The sequence below is a fragment of the Primulina eburnea genome, chromosome 3 (assembly GCF_022965805.1).
Source record: "Primulina eburnea isolate SZY01 chromosome 3, ASM2296580v1, whole genome shotgun sequence".
NCBI classification, from domain to species: domain Eukaryota; kingdom Viridiplantae; phylum Streptophyta; class Magnoliopsida; order Lamiales; family Gesneriaceae; genus Primulina; species Primulina eburnea.
Genome location: NC_133103.1, coordinates 18580448 through 18594364, shown reverse-complemented (window position 1 = coordinate 18594364; position 13917 = coordinate 18580448). Strand labels below are relative to the sequence as shown.

The following is a 13917-nucleotide window of genomic DNA, read 5'->3' as shown; positions in this document are numbered from 1 at the left end:
AGTAAAATAAATGATAAGTAACCTTTGGCAGAATATTAATCTGATTGAGAATTTGCCTCAAAGTAATTTTTTCAGCATCTTTAATTTGATGTGTCATCCATAATTCTTCTAGACTTCTTTCTTTGAAGTTGTTACCTAACTTGTAGTAGAATGATTAACATAAAGATATTTACAAACTTGAATCGTAAAAAGAATAAATATCAATATTATATTTTTGTTAAAAACAATCGAAAATAATCATACCATATATTTATTGTTTCTTTTTCTATGCAGGATGGATTTGTGAACATTGTTGTTGTTGTTGTTGATTTGAGCTGAAACTTTCCTATTATCAGTCATAAGGAGAAGCAGTGAGTAATGTTAATGAATAATTATTGTAAATATGTATTATGAAATTTTAAAAAATTTACATTCGAATATATTTCTTTTCAAGTTACAGAAAACTATAACCGGTTTATCCATCTTTATCTCTTATAAAAATAATAGCAAGATCATCCCATAAAGTAATTGTTATAGTATCTAGCCTATAAGAAGAGGAAAAAATAGTTAAAATCAGTAAACTATATTTATTAAATCATATATTGTAAAATTATAATACTAAAATAATGCTTTCAAAAATATTAGTTTGCATGTTTTTAATAAAGACATGTAGATAGAATAAACACTCACGAAGGATTTATAAGTACTATCTCTCTTCTATATCCGATGATGTTCATATATTTTTTATGAAGTTTATTAAGCTGACGAATTTCTTTCAGAACACCAATTATATCTGCAAAAATTTTACATCATTTGATAAATTCATTACATGAATCAAAAAAGTTTTTATTGTTCGCATAAATCGATACCTATATCTTCATTAGTATGTGATTCTCTCATCGCATCATTGAACAGTGTAAATCCAGAAGTCACATAGGAACAAGTGAATTGAGTTTGTAGTTCGTCAATTGTCGTCTTCGTTTGGAAAATCAGTTCTATCCGTTTGTTGACATTCAGATAGTTGTTGTTAACTTCATGAATAATTGGATCGACGATGATGTAAGTTTTGTTTATCTTCAACTGATCTTGAAAAAAATCTATTGTGTTCGAAAACATTATTCCATGTATTTTTGTTCCCTTCAATGAAAACGGAATATGTTTTTTTTTTATTATTATAGCAACAATTTAAATATACATGAATACGGATGAGAAGAAATTACCTCTTCGTCCACAAAAATCAGTTTTTTTATAGGCTTCTGAAAGTTCTGTTTCCACAGTGTATGTGTGAGTTGAGGGTGAGTGTTGTGTGTTTCAGAATATAGGTGTTGTGCGTAGGTGTTGTAACACCCACGACAACATGCAGCGGAAATTATAATTTTAACACACCTACACGTAGCTGGAATAATGATAATAATACGAGAGACAAGATATAAATTATGCACAAATATACAATACTTGTGCGGTGCCTCAGGGCAAAATAATTCACTAGAAAAACTTGTAAGTTTACAAAAACCAATACTAGTGAAAGAATAAAACAACTCCCTTATAAAGGCGAGTAACAAATTGCATCCTAAACCTCTAACAAACCGTATCACCAGTATATAAGGGATGCATCAACCGAGAAGTAAAAAGTCTTCAAAAATCAACACACTAATCAACACAATGATTAGGAGTTGTCGTCATCGGATGTAAGCACTTCTCGGCAACACTCAAAACAGTAGTACGAGATGGCTTCTTTCTCGAAAACTCTTCGAACTTCTTCGTCTCTCTCTTAATTCTCTTTGCACGTTTTTTTTCTATTAGAAAACACACCCAAGAGTTTCATTAGGAAAAAACTTCTTAAGGAATAAAGATCTCCTATCTTAAAGATATTGAGATTCCATATATTAAAGATATTATGAGTCTCATATCATATTCCAAATCTACAAGAGAACATATAATTATTTTCTCATGTCTAGAAAGGCAAAATATTAAATATATTAAAACGGAAAATATATCAAGGAATTTAATTCCTTTCAATCTCCCCCTTTTTGCCTTTCTGGACAAAACACCTCATCATAATTATACAGCTAAACTCCCCATGAATTAGTAGATCAATGACTCAGCCAACTTAAGTTGACTCCCCCTGAATTAGACCGGTAAGCCTTCCCTGAATTAAACAGATGTTGTATGTTAGATGTTACAACACTCGATTCACAACATCGAAAACAGTTCATTAATTAGGGGAAGTTAACATCAGAGAAAATAAGCATCAGAGAAAATACAGATAATTAATTAAAAAAAAACTACAGTCAAAGGAGGAAATAACTAAACCAAGGTGTCATTCTTCTTCACTACTGCCAGCCGCATTATCGTCAGCTCCATCAGCCATTTTTGTTCCACTTGGACAAGCTGTGTCTTCCACTCCCCCTTTTTGTCCAGAAAACAAACTTACATCCAGCAAAAGTTGAAAGTCAGCCACTTGACTTTCATAATGCTCAATGGTCCGTTTTGCATTTTCAATTTGTTGTCGACCATAGGCAATCTGAGCTTGAATGTAAGATATGGACAATGTGACATAGCCATCAGGTGGGGTGTCTGTAGGTGGTTGTACGGTTGTCTCAAGCAGAGATTCAGATGTTGCAGCAGCAGTGTTGCTAACATTTGGAGCAACACTGGAAGGTAGCCAGGGTAAATCAATCTTTCTGTTGCTCTTAAAGTATGCAGGAGAGATCTTCAGGGAGTCTCTAACAGGGCAGTGATCTTCATCTATATCCGGAATGAATCCTTGAGACTCCAGGATGCCATAGATAAGTGAGGGATATGGCAGTTTAGTCTTCTTGAAGTCCCCCTCAGCATATTGCAATGCTGTTGTGAAGACCAGCTTCCCAAAATTGAAGGCCCTTCCAGTGCCAATATCAAACAGTACCAGGGCTTCTGTTCTGGTCACAGCGGTGGAATTTGTCGACGGCGTCCAATTCCAGATGGAAGTCTTATGTAGAACAGAGTAAAAAGAAGTGAGATTAGCAGCACTTAGTTTCTTGGGATAGTCGGGAAACACTTTGATCACACCTCCAGTCAGCACGGAGGTTACAGCATGGATGTCAAGATCCTCGTCAGCTTCCTCAATATCGGGAGTGTCGTAGAATGCATTGATCACTGACAGAGAGAAGTTGTAAATATGATCACGCACAAACACGCTTCCAAACTTCACGGAGTCCTCATCTCCAACACTCTTCAAGAGATTGCAATAAAATTCCAGCACCACACGACGGCAGTAGGGCACAGCTGTAGTGACAGTGGACAACAACCTTCTGTTCTTGAGAAACTCAATCAGGTTGTATCTCCCATAAGCATTAACATCAATATTTTTCTCTTCTATCATCTCTCTCTGAACAAACAGCGGTCACAACGCCAAGGCATCTTCAGAATAAAATTTGGGAGAGAAGGACTTACTCAGATCGTAGTCAGCAGAGTCCGTGTGTTGCTCAGTATTGGCAACATCTTCCTCAACACCGGCAGCAGGAACAACATCATCTTCAAAAGATTCACTCTCTTCAGAGCCAATATCTTCAGAATCAACATCATTTTGTTCTTCAGACTCAAAATCAGATACAGAGGTTGAAGAGAAATCTTCAGAAGCTCCAGGTTGATTTTGCTCGAAATCCTTCATCATTTCTGAATCACGCTCATCATCCTTAGGCAGTTGCTTCTTGGTAGCCTTCTCTTCCCTAAGTTGACTTAGGAACTCGGCTAGGGATTGTTCATCTTCTTCAGCTTTATCCGAAGTTCCTTCACTTGCAAAACTTTGTGGATTGTGAACGGGGGGGTTTTCTTTCCAGTATCAGAGGTGGAACTGGGTACCTTTCCCGCAGCAGTTGGTCTAGGACGAGCCACCAACTCAAAATCAGCATCATCGGAGTCGTCCCCTGATGAGAAATCAGTGTCCAGAAGATTAGAAGATGTAGATGCCCGTGGTTTCTTGGTTGGAACAAAGTCAGGGTCGAACCCTGCTTGTCTCTTTGACCTTCTGCGCATTGGGGCAGGGGGAAACGCTTTATTCAAAGCTTCGAAATCTGGAGGATTCTCAACATTGATCTCGTTCCCAGGTTTCCCAGGGACGATAACCTCCACTGGCATTGGTTCGTCTGGTACAGGCACAATTTCCTTCCCCTCGATATTTGCTTCGACGGAGGGTGTTGTTACTGGTGATTCAACACCCATACTCGCAGCCATTTCACTCCTTATGTCTTGAGGATCGAAGCCAGCCATCTGCAAAATAAAGAAGCAAAGAGGCAGAAAACACTTCGAAGAGCACAAGAACTTGCGAAGAGCACAGATGGTTTGCGCGAAATCTGAACAGTAAGGGTAGACAATAATTTTAGAATGTGAGGGAAAGAGTAAACAGTAAAGCTATTTTTGATTCCCCCGTAAGCATTTAAGCACTACTCTCCAACGGTAATATTTTGTTAAGCCGCGACTACAGTACCTTTCCGAATCAGTTTTTTCCGCTCACCCAACGGTAACTTTTCTGAACCAGTGTAATTATTATTTCAAGTAACCAGTCAACAATAGATCGAATTAACCCCACAAACAATTAGCAATCAAGATATTTCAAAATTACGTTGGTTAGGGTGTTCTTCGAATTTCATGAATCAAAAACTGGTAGCCCACTGGACATGATGAATTCACAAAACAGCAGTATGAATGACCTAAGTTTATGCCTAAAATATGATCAAAGAAATGAAATACACACACATGTGATTAAACAGTGATCAGTCTGTACTTAGGTGTTGGCAACACCTTTTGGCAACACTCACAGATTGGACTCAAACTTTCTTGAACATGTTTAATTCAGACATTCTAGCTCCCACTCTAGAAGAACGGTCTTCATAGGACTCCTCTAGGTAGCTTTTTCCATCTGTATTTTGACTTAGAAGTGGTAGCTCCCACACTAGAAGAACGGTCTTCATTGAACTCCTCTAGGTAGCTTTTTCATTTTCTTCTAAACATTTTTTTTTGTTCTATTTTATCCTCTTTTCTATTTTTCACCATATTGCTCAAGAATTTTCTAAGTCATTATCTACATTGGACAAGATCATGTGGTACACGATCATCCTCAACAGCTTTATGACTTAGATTGAGCACACACCATACTTTGGAGAATTTTGATGGAAGGTTTGATTCACAACTGAGAGCACGCCATTCAGTATCCTACACTTGTACAGGCTTCACACAAAGCAGGATGTATGCAATATGTCTAGCATCCTAAAAATAAAATGCAGATGCATGCTGGGTGTTGTCCGCGGGTGTTGTAACACCGAGGACAACATCCGTGAGTGATCATTGTGCACACAAACTGAGAGACTTCCTAAGATTGGAAAATCTCTCAAAGTCCAATGGTTTTGTAAAGATATCAGCCAGTTGGTTCTCAGTTCTAATAAATTCCATTCGAATTATACCCTTCTCAACCAAATCTCGAATAAAATGATGTCTAATGTCTATGTGTTTCGTTCGAGAGTGTTGTACTGGGTTTTTTGAAATATCAATTGCACTTGAGTTGTCACAGTATACAATTAAGGTGTCACTGTTGAATCCATAATCTTTGATCATTTGATTCATCCACAAAAGTTGTGAACAACAGCTCGCGGCTGCAACATATTCAGATTCAGCAGTGGACAGAGATACACAATTTTGCTTTCTACTATACCATGACACCAAATTGTTACCAAGATAGAAACATCCACCAGTGGTACTTTTTCTATCATCTAAATTTCCAGCCCAGTCAGCATCGCTAAATCCCACTAAATTGGTGTTTGTTTCTTTGGTGTACCACAAGCCTAAGTCAACTGTTCCAGATATATATCGCAAAATTCTTTTAACAGCTTTCAAATGAGTGACTTTAGGATTAGCCTGGTACCTGGCACACAAACATACACTAAACATAATGTCGGGACGACCTGCACTCAAGTAAAGGAGACTGCCTATGATGCTGCGATACTGGGTGTTGTCAACACCGGTGGCAACATCGTCTTTGGACAATTTTCCAGTCGACCCCATTGGAGTTTTCAAGTGTTTAGTGTTCTCGACAGCAAATTTCTTTACCACATTCTTGGCATACTTAGATGGACATAGAAAGATACCATCATGCATTTGTTTAATTTGTAAGCCAAGAAAGAAACTCAATTCCCCTACCATGCTCATTTCAAATGTGGTAGACATACAATTAACAAAATCAGTAACATGCTTTTGAGAAGAAGCACCAAAAATTATGTCATCCACATAAATTTGACACACAAGTATATCATGCTTTGACTTTTTAATAAAAAGGGTGTTATCAACCTCACCTCGTTTGAAGCCCAAGTCAAGCAGATATTCCGTAAGCTTACCATACCATGCCCGTGGAGCCTGTTTAAGCCCATACAATGCCTTCTTCAACTTGTAGACATGGTTCGGGTGGTGTGGATTTTCAAATCCTTTAGGCTGGCTTACATACGCTTCTTCTTTCAAAATGCCATTCAAAAATGCACTTTTCACATCCATTTGATATAATTTTATGTCCATGTGACAAGCAATAGCAAGTAACAGTCGGACTGATTCAATTCGAGCAACAGGGGCAAATGTCTCATCAAAATCAATCCCTTCAATTTGAGTATACCCTTGAGCCACTAGCCTAGCTTTATTTCTCACAACAATTCCAGATTCATCAGTTTTGTTTTTAAAGATCCATTTGGTTCCAATAACATTCACATTATCGGGTCTAGGTACCAAATCCCACACATCATTCCTAACAAATTGTTCAAGTTCCTCATGCATAGCATTGACCCAGAATTCATCTTTTAAAGCTTCATTAACATTTTTGGGTTCAATTAGGGAAACAAAACAAAAAATGGCTTACCTGAGAGTAGACGGACGTCATGCATACTAGACCAATCATTTTTCGATAATCTATTTTCTCCTTTCTTCTAGTTTGCATTCCTTCAAATGTCTCTCCAATGATATGGGATGAAGGATGATTTTTCTGAATCTTGATGGGAATGTCAATCCCTTCATCGGTTACACCATCATCATTTTCAGTATACTCTCCTGGCTCTTTATTTGATTCTGCCAGTTCAGGTGTTGTCTCAGGTGTTACAACACCGGGTGCAACATCTGTGTTAGGCAGTGTCTCACTTACGTTCAGCAGCCCATCAATATCATCCTCGATTGTTTTTCCCGTCAGATCTGCAAGATCATCAAAAACAACGTTAATAGATTCCATAGTCGTCCTTGTTCTAAGATTGTACATATGATATGCACGACTATTGGATGAATAACCAAGGAATAAACATTTGTCACTTTTAGAATCAAACTTTGCAAGATGGTCTCGATCATTCAAAACATAACATACACACCCAAAAACATGAAAATACTTCAGGTTTGGCCTCTTTCCCATGATAATTTCATAGGATGTCATAGTAGAACCACTCCTTAAGTACACATGATTTGAAATATGACATACTGTGTTTAAGGCCTCGGCCCAAAATCTTTTTGAAATATTCTTTGAACTTAGCATGACCCTAGCCATTTCTTGCAGTGTCCTATTCTTCTTTTCGGCTATTCCATTTTGTTGAGGAGTCTTAGGGGCCGAAAATTCATGAGTTATCCCTCTCTTTTCACAGAATGATATAAATTGTGAGTTTTCAAATTCTTTACCATGATCGGTCCTTATCTTACCAACCCTCAGATTATGTAGATTAGTAATCTTAGCATGTAATTTCTTAAAAAAATCAAATGTATCGGATTTTTCTCTAAGAAATCTTACCCATGTAAAGCGAGAGAAATCATCAACACAAACACATGAATACTTCTTACCTCTAAGGCTTTCCACTTCCATTGGACCCATAAGATCCATGTGCAACAGTTCAAGACACCGTGTTGTCCCAAAATGTTGAAATACTTGATGAGGAACACGTGTTTGCTTACCCTTTTGACATGCACCACAAACATAAGGAATTCCAGAGGATAAATTAGGCATACCTCTCATAACATCGTACTTACCAAGATTCTTTAGTGTCTTGAAGTTTGCATGACCCAATTTTTTATGCCACAAATTTAATTCAGTCACCTTTGAAGGATTGCATACCAAGTCTTCCCCAAGTTGATAGCAATTGTCAGCAGACCTTGTACCTGTCAAAATACAAGTATTAGTATTATCAAAAACTTCACAATTGTCTTTATCAAACTTAACATATAAACCATCATCACAAAGTTGACTTATGCTTATTAAGTTTGAGTTAAGCCCTTCGACATAAAGCATATTGTGTAGACTAGGCAATCCATCAATATTCAAGGTTCCTTTGCCAGCAATTGTTCCTTTTGCACCTCCTCCATATGTCACATGACCATTCCGTAGTTCAACAAAGTCTATCAAATGGTCCTTAGAACCTGTCATGTGGCGTGAGCAGCCACTGTCAAAGTACCATATTCCTGCAATGTTAGTCTTTAACGAAGTATAGATAACAGAACATTGAATACTAGCCTTGGGTACCCAAACCTTTTTTACCGATGGTTTCCTGTTGGCAGTGTTGCGCCGAGTGTTGTACAACACCTGTGGCAACACCTGTTTAGATTCCCATATTTTGTAGTCATCTCTAAGTTTAAAAGAGTAGGGTTTGATGTGACCAGGTCTAAAACAGTAGTGACAGATGAATTGACGTTTCCTAGACTTGGACTTCTTGGTAGATAATTGCCTCTTTGATGGAGCACCTTTACCAATGTGTGGAACATTCGGAGTTTCAGCCTTTTCCTTAACAAAGACAGTTGGCTTTCTTTCAGTATTGGATGATTCTCCAATTTCAAACAGATTATTTGAATAACCAAGTCCAGTTTTGTCATTCTTTCCATTCATCAGAAGTGAATCAAGTTTAAATGTACTTGAATTAAGCTTAGCAAGAATTTGAGTTGCTTTTTCAAGCTCCTCCTTGACTTTGCATAACTCCAGATCTTTCTTGCTCAAGATTACTTCAAGTCGTGATACTTGAGACTTCAGCTCAGTGTTCTCTTTGGAGAGAATTGTATTCACTTTGTTTCTTTTGATCCAGTCTTCATACAATTCCTCATACATTGTCTGCACACTTTCCAGGGTAATTTCATTATCATCTACTTCTTGGGTTTCAGACTGACTTGATTCACCAAGTGTTGTAGAATTAAAACATAAAGAATTTGAAGAGATGTTGCGACCAGGTATTGCAACACCTGTGGCAACACCCAGAGGATTGATTTCCATTAAGCGTTTCTCCTTGATCACAGCAGACAACGATATGTGTTTTTCAGATTTATTTGATTCTTGGTCGTCATCAGACTCTTCATCACTCAAAGTGACAGTCATACCTTTGTTTCTTCGAAGTCGATTGGCACACTCATTGGCATAATGTCCATATCCCGAACACTCTCTACATTGCACTGAATCCAGATTTCTGACATTTGATTGGATTTGCAATTCGTTTTTTGGTCGAAATTGTCCTTTCATAGGAGTAAACTTTTGAGCTTTTGCAAAAGTGGTTTTATTGGGCAACTCAGATTTTTGTCCAATTTTCTTCTTTTCTCTCCTAGTCTTCAAGTAATCACCAAATTTCTTAGTAAACAGAGAGATCGATTCTTCACCTAAATCAGACTTATCCACCTCTTTAGATATTTGAAGGATTTCATCATAAGATTCGGTTGAGGCTTCAAAGGCTATTGTCTTCCCTTTATCCTTCCTTTGTAAATCAAGATTCATCTCAAAAGTTTTGAGAGAACTCATTAGTTCATCCAGGTTGATCGTTAAAGTGTCTTTAGATTCTTCAATAGCGCAAACTTTGACATTGAATCTCTCAGGAAGAGATCTTAGAACCTTGTTCACCAATCTTTCATTTGGTATGGGATCTCCTAGACCATGTGATTCATTTGAGAGTTGTCTCAACCGGCAGTCATACTCAAGAATAGACTCTTTTTCCTCCATTCTCAAACTTTCGAACTTTGATGTCACCATCCTTAGCCTAGTTTTACGCACACTTGCGGATCCTTCACAGTGCTTCTGGAGTATCTCCCAAGCTTCTTTGGCGCATACACAATTGGTGATTAAATTAAACATCCTTGTGTCAACAGATGAAAATATAGCATTGAGAGCCTTGGAATTAAAGTTTGAAGTTTGCACTTCATCGACAGTCCATGTACTTTCAGGTTTGAGCCGTGTGTCTCCATCAGCATCCTCAAGTTTTGGTGGACTCCAACCATCAAGTACACGTTGCCAAGATCTTTCTTCAATGGATTTAATAAAAACCCTCATCTTTACTTTCCACAATGCATAGTTTGATCTATCCAACACGGGAGGCCTAAAAACAGTATTTGTTGATCCTTCCATAATTCCTTTTCACTCTGAAAACAAAACAAAACAGGATCTCACTTAGTAGCGTCAAGTGGAGGCTCTGATACCAATTGAAAGTTCTGTTTCCACAGTGTATGTGTGAGTTGAGGGTGAGTGTTGTGTGTTTCAGAATATAGGTGTTGTGCGTAGGTGTTGTAACACCCACGACAACATGCAGCGAAAATTATAATTTTAACACACCTACACGTAGCTGGAATAATGATAATAATACGAGAGACAAGATATAAATTATGCACAAGTATACAATACTTGTGCGGTGCCTCAGGGCTAAATAATTCACTAGAAAAACTTGTAAGTTTACAAAAACCAATACTAGTGAAAGAATAAAACAACTCCCTTATAAAGGCGAGTAACAAATTGCGTGCAAAAACCTCTAACAAACCGTATCACCAGTATACAAGGGATGCATCAACCGAGAAGTAAAAAGTCTTCAAAAATCAACACACTAATCAACACAATGATTAGGTGTTGTCGTCATCGGATGTAAGCACTTCTCGGCAACACTCAAAACAGTAGTACGAGATGGCTTCTTTCTCGAAAACTCTTCGAACTTCTTCGTCTCTCTCTTAATTCTCTTTGCACGTTTATTTTCTATTAGAAAACACACCCAAGAGTTTTATTAGGAAAAAACTTCTTAAGGAATAAAGATCTCCTATCTTAAAGTTATTGAGATTCCATATATTAAAGATATTATGAGTCTCATATCATATATTCCAAATCTACAAGAGATCATATAATTATTTTCTCATGTCTAGAAAGGCAAAATATTAAAGATATTAAAACGGAAAATATATCAAGGAATTTAATTCCTTTCAGCTTCGAATTTGATTTGGCGGGTATTTGGCTCTCGGTTCCAACGAGATGATAGGTCATATGTGCAAGGTGTCCATTCGAACGCAAACAAAATTTTGAGAATGAAATATATTAAACAACAATAATTTAAATAAATAATAAGTATATTGTAAATAATTGAAATTGATAGATATTTGTCTACCACATTGTGATTGAAATATAATATTTTGGCATGGTACACAAATCGAACGGGCACTTAATTCAAAATGTTTGGAAAATGAAATAAATACAATTATTTAAAAGCAATGGAACTTTGGGTTACAAAAAGTCGATGCTTTGATTTCTCCATTTTTTTCATTCAATTCATCGACTCTATTCAATATAAATACCGCGTTTAATAGAACGCACGAAGATTAAAGATTACCTGTCAAATTTTGATTTAAGGAGTTTCAAATTTGAATAAATATCCAGCCTACCTCCAAATTCCCAACCTTTTCCGAATTTCGAAACACGTTTATGCAAACTTGTAGAGAAAATTCCTGTGTATTTTTTTTTTTGAATACATTTGAAAGTATTACACTATATATATAATTATTAATATAATAATAGAGTCTTAATAGAATCCTTCTCATCTTGTGTTAAATAAATCCTTCTTATCTAGAGATCTTCTTATCTTGTTTAAAAAAGAATTCTTCTTATTTAGAGTTCTACCGAAATAATAACTCAATTAATAATGATAATATAATTTTATTTAAAATTACTTAATAAATTATTATAATCATGTTAAAATAGGTTTATGTTTTCATAACCTTTAATGCTTATTTTAAAATATAATTATAATTGCAGCATGTGAAATTTTATTATTATACAAATTACCTATGTATAGTCCTACTTCAATCAGTCGTTCGTTTATTAAATTTTAAGTAGATATATTATAACTATGACGTAACAAATCTAAGAAAAATCAAATCAATTTTGCTACTCTCTTTCTTAATATGACAAAAACTTGTGTGAGACGGTCTCACGGGTTATATTTGTGAGACGGATATCTTATTTGGGTCATCCATGAAAAAATATTACTTTTTATGCTAAGAGTATTACTTTTTATTGTGAATATGGGTAGAGTTGACCCGTCTCGAATTACAAAATTTTTTCTATCATATTCTCGAATTACAAAATTTTATATTTTTATTTATTACAGATTATCATCTCGTATTATTTTTGTATAAACCAAAAATAATTTGTTTTTCTCGATTGAAAGAATTACACTACATATATAATTATTAATATAATATTAGAGCCTTATTAGAATTCTTCTTATCTTGTGTTTAGAAAGATAAAAATTCTTTCTGATTTAGAGTTCTTATCTCGTATCTAGAGTTCTACCGAAATAGAAACCCAATTAATAAACATAATATAATTTTATTTAAAATTACTCAACAAATTGTTATAATCATGTCAAAATAAAGTTTTTTTTTTTTTTTCAGAACCTTCAATGCTTATTTAAAAATATAATTATAATTGGAGCTGGTAAAATTTTATTATTTTGATATCAAATAGTATTTTTGATCTCGAATTACAAAATTTATTTTTTATTTAATAGAAATTATCATTATGTTTTGTTATAAACTAAAAATACTGTTTTTCTGGAATTAAATTTTTTTCTCTTTTTATTTAATTCAAAATATCATCAAACCAATCTTAGTACAGATTGTGAAACAAAATATTGTATTGAAGTGAGCAACAGTGTGTTGCCCTCCAAGTATACGTTGGGCCAAGAATTTGTAAACCGCCTCCGTCAAGTGTAAACCATCACTGAAGGGCTCAAACTTCCGACAAATATCATAGGAATCTTAGAAAATAAATCAAGGTAAGTATACAAATAATGGTAAAATATACACAAATCAATGTTCACTCGAATTATACAATCGAGGCCGATGAAAATGAGTAGGTCTCATATGAGATCGTCTCACGGATCATAATCTGTGAGACGGGTCAACCCTACCCATATTCACAATAAAAAGTAATACTTTTAGCATAAAAAGTAATACTTTTGCATGTCTGACCCAAATAAGAGATCCGTCTCACAGATACGACCCGTGAGACCGTCTCACACAAGTTTTTGCCGATGAAAATTTTAGGAAGGCAGAATTAAAAAAAAATACACAATAATAATAACGTAAAAGATATATATTTGTATCGACGAGAAAAAAGTTAAGGTTTTCGGTGGTCGTGAGGAGATTTTATTCACCCCTTCCTTCCATGTGATTCTTCTTGTTTCTTGAATACATAGTACACTTCGTAAAAGAGTTGATATGATATAATTTTTTAATTTTTATATTTTACAATATAAATAAATGAAATTAAAAAAGTTACTAATAAGTATCTATGGTAAAAAAAAAAAACTAAAATAAAATTAGAAATGATGACTATTTTAAAACATTTTAAAATAAATATTGTTAGGATTTATTTTATCCGACAGATATCGAAAATAATTAAAATATCAGAATAGAATGTAAAACAGTAAATTTATGTTTTATCAGAATTAGGTGTTGTGCCAGATGTTACGACATCTCGGACAACATCTACATGCAGCGGAAAATTAATAACACAAATTCACTTTAAATAATTAGATGGACAAGATTAAAATATGCACAAGTATAAATACTTGTGCGGTGCCTTATGGCAAAAATTAATCACTAGAAAAATCAATCGTTTACAAAAACCTAACACTAGTGATTATGACAAAAACCAATTTC

General features: G+C 35.2%; 1 protein-coding gene across 1 annotated transcript; it reads right to left on the bottom strand.

The window, feature by feature from the left end:
• Positions 1–3364: 3364 nt before the first annotated feature.
• Positions 3365–10342, bottom strand: LOC140826989 (uncharacterized). Its single transcript, XM_073189554.1, has 7 exons — positions 8269–10342; positions 7978–8127; positions 6857–7182; positions 6154–6582; positions 5533–6078; positions 3816–4230; positions 3365–3750 (listed from the first exon to the last, which is right to left on the bottom strand). Exons 1-7 carry the CDS (start codon positions 10340–10342, stop codon positions 3365–3367), a joined length of 4326 nt encoding a protein of 1441 aa, XP_073045655.1.
• Between the last annotated feature and the right edge of the window lie 3575 nt (positions 10343–13917).